We start from the raw sequence: 7,830 nt of genomic DNA, 5'->3' as shown, positions 1-7,830 counted from the left end.
AGGAAGGAAGGAAGGAAGGAAGGAAGGAAGGAAGGAAGGAAGGAAGGGAGGGAGGGAGGGAGGGAGAAAGAGTGGCTTGTTAACAGATAAAGCAGTCCTCAGAACAAAGAAAGCTACCAGAGACAGAGACGGACATTACATAATGAAAAAGGGTGAACCCCAAGTGAAGCCATAGCAATCCTGAACATGTATGTATCAAACAACAGAGCAGGAAAATACATAAAGCAAAAATTTATAGAACTACAAGGCAAAAAAGAGAAGTCCACAATTATAGTTGGAGACTTCAATAATCAATAGAACGAGTACACAGATCAACAAGGATATTAAGAACCAACACCATCATCAGCCAACAGGATCCATCACATTTCTCCAAGAACAACAGGATACACACTCTGTCAAGTGACTATGAGACATATACCACTATAGGCTACATCAGTTCAACACATTCCTTCTGTTTTTAAGTTACTTCACACTCTGGGGGATGTAGACAGGTTTGTGTGAAACTGGTCAGAGAGAAAGGAATTGGACCAATTCTGATGCCTGAGCCCAGTCTGCAAATGGATATGCTATCCCTCAGAGGGAGGATAGGCTTTCTGCTTACAGATCAGTGCATGATGGGACCAGAACCTAAATGGGTGTGTTTCCCAAATTGCAGTGTCAGTTTTTCCAGATGACCAGATTTGTTTGCTTGCTTGTTTTGAAGGTCAAAATATTTTTAGTCATCTGGATTAGCTGCTTTTACAATACATCACATGGTTATTCCCTCTTCACAAATAATGATTTAGAACAGGGTCAGCAAGCTGCAGGCCAAATTCTAGCCAGCTGTCTGCTTTTATAAATAAAGTTTTATTGGCACACAGACACATGAATTCATTTACATACTGTCTGTAGCTGCTTTTATGCTAAAACAGCAGAGTTGAGGAATTGTGACCCACAAAGCCTAAAATATTTGCTATCTGGCCCTTTAAGAAAATGTTTGGAGGCATGTTTTAGAGTAACAGATAGAAGTTAACCTTGAATAACTTCAGAAAAATCACAATGTTTCTGACCATGCTGGGCTACGGCTAAATCAGGGAATCTGATAATAACGGTGGCAGGTGGCAAGTGCCCGAGGCAGCACCACAGGAGTGTCTACTCTTTCCCGCATCTGCTAAGACCGCAGAGGCTGAGCGCCTCTTCCTACAAGGGCTCTTACCCAAATCTGGAGAGATTCTCTTCTTTTCTGGAAAAGGTAGATAGGATTGCCATTTATTCCCTATTCAGATGTACTGAGATTCCTCCCTATCAGAACATGCAGGTCAGAGCTTTATATAATCTGACTATCTGCATTACTTGCGGCTTCAGAATGGGGTATTAATAAGACTTCCACGGGTCACGTCGGATGAGCGTTTGGTATGCGGCACTTTAGGATCTGCGGTGTTACTCTTTGGGACTGTGGAGAATTTGTGGGCTTTGCACAAACTAGTCACTCCTGATGGTTTCAAACCCACGCCCCTTCAGAGAAAAGCAAGGGTGCTTAACAGCAAACAGAGCAAGAGATCCCTGGACGCCCCTCCCACCGCCTTCCCCTGCAGGGGCTGTGGGACCTGCAATGCCTCATGCCCTCTCCCCTCGCTGCTTGATGGGGGAGCTCCGGAGAATGGGGATGAGCTGACACTGGAGTCTGCCCTCCGAGAGAATGCAGGGTAGAGAAGACAAATACATACAAAAATTTAAAAAGCAAAAGTCACAACACAAAGCAGAGAGAAACAGAGCTATACAGAACTCAGAGGAAGAAGGCTGCTGAAGGGCAAAGCCCCAGCAGGGCTGAACCTGGAAGGAGGGTAGGATTAGAACCTGGGACAGGAGGAAAAGCGTCTGGCAGGGAAGCCGCGCTGAATCAGAAGGCAGCAGGTGGGGCGGCTACCATGGGTCCAGATCACGGAGGCTGAGTGCGAGCCACGCACCTGCAACAGGACGCCTGTGGGGCCAGCGAGCGGCGCGTGTGGAAGAACTTTCTAGCAGAGCCTCAGTGCCGCTGCACCCAGCAGGCTCCTTCCTGCACAGGGCCACTCTAGAAGGGCTCAGGGTGCTCTCCGGACTTCTGATCCCACAACCAGGGTTCAGCCATCACAGGACTGTTCTGAGGAGGCGACAGAGAAGGAGAAAGACGGAAAGGGGAGGCCCAGAGGCGGGCGGTGGCAGAAGGCATCGGAAGCCGTGTGCGGAGAAGGAGAAGCACGTGCGCGGGGGATGGCGACAAGAGGCGTGCGCCGTGACCCGGGGGCAGGACGCGGGAGAAGCAGAGGCGGCGGGAGGCACCCAGGCCCAGGAGCGAAGCAGAGAAGCCGCTGCTGACCGGTCTGAGCCACTGGCCGAATCCAGCGCGGAATCGGGTGTCGTTCGAGACTTGGAACCAGAGCTCAAGAGAAGTCACGAAGCAGAGCAAAAGCCGTAGGCCCACATGGTGCTGATACTCGGCCCGTGAAGTCAGCCCAAGACCGTAAGAGCGAAGAGCGCCTTATTCTGGCCCAATCTACACGTTCGAGAAACACATGCTGAAGGCAGAAACCGACTGCATTCCGTAAGAGAGCCCGCATGCCAAAGTCTGGGCTGGTGGAGAAGCAGCAGAAATCGGGCGAGGAGAGGAAAGCAAGCACTATCACGATAGCAGAGTGTCTTAACAAACACATGGAAGACGCCCTTCTAAACTGCGAAAGACCCTTCCTAGATACCAGTGTTCTTCCTTGACACAGAGGATCAAATAGGGTCGATGGGCCAAATGATAGATCCTTTTTTAAAAAACACTGTCAAAATATTGCCAGATTAATGTCCCAAACCAGCTTGTCGCAAGCTGCTCCGCCCTCCACGCTGCTTTGGTTTCAGGATCTCCCCAGACACTCATCACCCATCCTTGAATTGTGTTCTTCTGTGAACAGCCTGTATGTATTCTTTGCAGTGGATTTTTAAAATCAATTTTGTTTTGAGAGAGAAAGAGTGTGTGTGTGCAGGGAGGGGCAGAGGGAGAGGAAGAGAGAGAGAATCTTAAGCAGGCTCCACGCCCAGTGCAGAGCCTCATGAGGGGCTAGAACCCACGACCCTGAGAACACGACCTGAGTGGAAATCAAGGGTCAGACACATAACTAACTGTGCCACCCATGTGTCCCTAAATCCATTTTTCTGTGTCCAAAATGTTTTCTTAATTTTAATCCTTTGACTGTCATATTTGTTGCAAATATCACTGCCATCATCTTTTAAATTATGGAGTCTTACCAAAAAAACTGTAAGATTTTTATTTATTGAAATAATCTAGATTTTTCTTTTTGTATAGATTCCACCTTGGTTAGTGAGGTCTTCCCATATTCCAAAATTATAAATTATCCTCTGTTTTCTTATACTAATTTATCTTTACATGAAAATCTTCAATCCATCCAATTCTGATTTTGAGGAACTTTTATATCATCAATAAATAAAAAAGGCATTTGTAGTGTTCATGTAATAAAAGATTGCACAACCAAGAAAAATCACGTCTTAAGACATGGGCTTTCTTATGCTAGCCTTCGACTCCTAAATATGCATCCAAGAGAAAAGAAAGCATATGCCCCCAAAAGGACTTGTACGCAATGATCAGTATCTTTATTCATACAGCCAAACACTGGAAATGGTCCTGAAGTCCATCAAGTGAATGGATAAACAAACTGGTTTTCTCATACAATGCAGTATTACTTTGTGACAAGGAAGAACCAACCACTGATACATGATGAACTAAAAGATTAAGTGAGATAAAGAAGCCAGAGACAAGAGCACATACTGCATGACTGCACTTACAGGAAATTCTATTAGAGGTCGACTCCATTCCTGGTGATGGAGCTGTGCAGAGATGCAGAGACGGAGGGATGGAGCTCGGGAGAAGGTTCTGGGCTGGTTTGAATGTCCTGTATCTTGATGGGGTGTTGCTTAGGCAGGTGCATATATTTATCAAAATTCACCAAACTATACCCTTAAAATGTGTGGCTTTTACTGCCCGCAAATTATTCCTCAATAACGCTGACTTTATTTATTTTTTGAAGATTTTATCTATTTGAGAGAGAGAGAGAGAGCGATCGCGAGCACGCATGCCCATGTGCACACACAAGCTGCAGGGAGGGGCAGAGGAAGAGGGACAAACAGACTCCCTGCTGAGCAGGGAGCCTGATGCAGGGCAGGACCCTGAGATCATGACCTGAGCCAACATCAGACATCAGACGATAAAGCTGATGTTAAAAAGTCAGGTTTTAAGTGAGTAAATAGTACCCTGGAAAACACTCTGCAGTATGTTTCCCTAACTCTTCTTTCATGCATGTTTACATAGACAAAAACACCAAATAGTAGTCACTGCTTAAGGGTGAGACTAAGGGTGAATTCTATGTACTTCCTTTTCTGTCTGTGTTTTCTAGATTTTAAGTTTTCTGTAAGTTATCTGTGGTTTGCCTACATTTTGCTTGGCACCACGCAGGTGGTATTAGAGACGCTGTTTATAAATACAGCCGTGACCTGGCCAAGGAGCTCACCACCAGCCGTGGGGCATTCCAGGTGGGGCTGGTGGAAGGGAGGGGAGGGCCCTCCTTCAACGGTGGAGCCTGGGCCGCAGTGTCTACCCCCGTGACCCCTCCACCCCGGACACACGCACACACGCACGCACACTCCTGCCAGCCCCGACCCTGAAAGAACGCATTCAGAGTCTGAGGGTACAACCCAGATGTAGCTACAGTCTGTTTCAAGTTCAACTAGCACGACCCACTTTGAGCCAGGACGCCTCTGCGGAGTTTCCTGTTTTCGGTCGGCTTTACTTCCGACCAGGCCGGCACCCAGGGGCACTGGCTCTCACCGCATCCTTAGGGACAGGGCGGCCCTCCCTGGGACCAGAAAACCCTGCCCCTCCCAATTCCTCGTCCTAACTTGTCTCTCCAACACCAAGCCACGTTGACCCGCAGAGCACAGGCCTGGAGTAAAGAACAGCTCCCCTGGGCACATCTTTCGCCTCTGTGAGCAATTCCAGTTTTTGTGTCTGAAAACAGCAGTGATATTCTCGAGACACAGGAGGGTCAGATGACATAACCCGAGTGGCCGCACCCCGCCCAGTGCACACGGTGGCCCTGAACCCCTTCTCTGACCCCCTGCTGCGGCATGACCAACGCACTCCTTCCCCATCTGTCCCTAGGAGCCAACTGAATGAAATGTCCCGTGGGCTGGTCCACGTTGGCCCTGCTGACCCTCCTGATCTCCAGCGTGCAATCATGTCCCATGGGCCTGCTTCCTTTTGGGGGTGCAGAGTAATGGGGAAACCCCAAAGAGCTGGGGCAGCCCTCTCTGCGCCGCTCACCATGCTCTGCACGGTGCTGGGAAGCACAGGGCGTGACGAGAACAGGACCCTTCCGGGAGGAGGCCCACCAGCCCGGGCTGCGCAGCCCTCGGCCTCTCCAGGGAGGGAACCAAGCTCTTGGTTGAGAAGCTCCGGCTGAGCCCCCACCGAAGTGCCTCCAGGATGTATAAAAGCCAAACCACCACCATCCCAAGAAAGAGGACTGGGGGCCGTGGCAGTGAGCACCAGCAGAGGCAAGCAGGCCCGCAAGGCCCCGCGTCTGGCGACCAGAAACCACTGGGAGCCGGGGGAGGGCGCCCACACTGAAAGCAGGCACTGAGGGACTTCCCACCCGGACAACCCACAGGGGTGGGGTGCTGACGCCCGCGGGAGGCCACACTGCCACTGGCTGGCTTGGGACCCACCAAGCTCGCGGCTGGACCACGGGGGGGGGGGGGGCAGTGACTTAAACTCTCCGTAGCTGAGTCTCCCCAGCAGTAAAGTATGGGAACAGCTACCCCGCAGGGGTCTTGTGCGGATATGACACAGAACGGCGGCGGCATGGCTGCACGGGAGAGCCCCATCCTGGAGCCCCGAGATGGACAGAACAGCTCAAAGCCCTTGGGGCCAGGCCAGGCATGCGAGGGCAAGAGCGAGACAGAGGGCCCTGGTGGGTGGTGCCAGGAGGCCCGAGGGTGAGATCTGAGGCAAGACATTTCTCCCAAAGGGACCTCAGTAAGATCACACGAGAGTAGACTCTCAGCCACCCCGTCACAGAAAGGCTCTCTGCAGAGGCCGGAAACCAAGTGCTGGTCTTGGGTCGGAGGCCACCCTTGATCTTGGCCCCGCCTACGTTTCAGCTCTGCCCACCCCTCCTCCAACCCGCTGAGCCTCACCACCTCAGTGTCGGGAAGCACCTGCAGCACCCTGACCATCCCCAAGGCGTCTAAAAGGCATCCCAAACTCTGCCCAGGAGAGAATCCCGACCTCTGCAACACCCACCCCCAATAATTAAAACAATGAATCCCCAAGTCTCCTGCCGTGACTTCAATGGACTGCAAACCTGGACCATGCTCCCCTCACTCAGCTTCTGCATTTTAAGCAGACCCCGCTGTGCTCACCCCTACTCCTGCCCCGACTGGGTCAGCAGCCTCCCCACTGCACTCCCTTGCACCTCCTCTGTTCACCCTGCAGGGATCCTTTAGGAAGGTTGAGCTGGATAAAGCCCTCCTGGGGGCTCCCAGGCACTCACAGAAAAAGAGAAGTCCCACCTCAGCCTCCGGGATCCATAGGGCCCCATTTCCTCTCCCCCACCTCCTGGCTGGTCTTAGGGCCCTTGCGGTGCTTCCCAACTGCACCACCTCTCCCCTTGTGCACGGTCCCTCCAGGTCTGCAGTCAAATGTGGCCACCTAAGGGAGGGCTGCTGGCTGCCCCTGGACCACAGCCACCTGCCTCCACCTGTCAGGTGTTCTCCTCAGACATACATGTCTCTGCACTTGCACTCCTCTGTCTCCCTTCCAGGAAAATGATCCATTTTGGCAGGGCATGGCACTAAGCCCAGGAGAGGATACCACCGCACCCTCCCAACAGGCCCTCTATAAAAACCTGCACAAGACAAGTGAATGAAGTGAAACACACCCACACTGGTCAGCCCTGGGCTTCCTCTGCCTTGGAAGCCTCTCCCCTTTCCCACTGTCCAACACCCCTGGGGGAATCCTCCTCCCTCCTTCCCAGGATCAAATGACATCTCCTTCATCAGCCTCCTCCCATCCCTCTGCCAGCAGACAGCTCTGCCCGGGAGCCCCTGGCCCCTTCTCCTTGGGGAGAGAGCGTCCCTTGGGCCGGGTGTGTCCTTTCCATTTTTACCCAAATTACACTTCTTCAAGTCGGGAGGGCCTCTGAAGGTCATGTGTCCAGCCTGTTGTACCAAAATCAACTCCCGACCGCGCCCCCCGGAGCACACCCCAGGCTGAAGGTCGAGAGCCCCTTCCTCCTCTTTACAACAGGAATCCCCTACCCTGCAGGGCTGCCTCTCTGTTTGGGGCCCCCGCTAAAGAAAAGCGTCCGTCCTTGGTTTAAACCGAAACCGAGTGCAGGGCGCCCACACCCCTCGGTATCCATCCGTGACCGATCTCATCCAGAAGGTGCCCTTCAGGTCCCCGGGGGCCGGTCTGCGCGATGCAGCGGCGACCAGGCGACACCGCCCGGGCCGAGGCTCGCCCGCCCGGGGCGCATCCGCGCAGGGGACCGCGGGCGCCGGATCTCCGGCCCTCCCCGCCCGCACCGCCCGACTCGCCCTTTGTCACCGGGTCCCCGGAGCGCACATCCCCCCCTCCCCGGGGGCCGGGCCGCGTCCGTGCCCCCTCCCCGGCTTCCCGGCCGAGCCCGCGGGCCGCGGCGACACTCACCTGCGCCGGGGGCGCCGGCTCCGGGCCCCGGACTCCGCCACCAGCGCAGCAGCGCCCGCGCGGGGTCCAGACTCACGGCGCAGCGCTGCCGCTTCACCCAC

At 53.3% G+C, this 7,830-nt stretch overlaps 1 protein-coding gene across 1 annotated transcript in view; it reads right to left on the bottom strand.

Annotated features, from left to right (window-relative positions):
* Nucleotides 1-7,829, bottom strand: part of CERK (ceramide kinase) — a gene marked incomplete at its 5' end in the record, with an annotated part of 40,655 nt that extends 32,826 nt beyond the window's left edge. Inside the window, one exon of the mRNA XM_021687761.2 lies at nucleotides 7,730-7,829. Within this exon, the coding sequence (XP_021543436.1) occupies nucleotides 7,730-7,829 (100 nt within the window). The remainder of the gene's footprint in view (nucleotides 1-7,729) is intronic.
* Between the last annotated feature and the right edge of the window lies 1 nt (nucleotide 7,830).

The sequence above is a fragment of the Neomonachus schauinslandi genome, chromosome 5 (assembly GCF_002201575.2).
Source record: "Neomonachus schauinslandi chromosome 5, ASM220157v2, whole genome shotgun sequence".
In the NCBI taxonomy this organism is placed as follows: Eukaryota; Metazoa; Chordata; class Mammalia; order Carnivora; family Phocidae; genus Neomonachus; species Neomonachus schauinslandi.
Note: the sequence above shows the minus strand (reverse complement) of the source record. Positions and strands in the feature narration are given on the sequence as shown.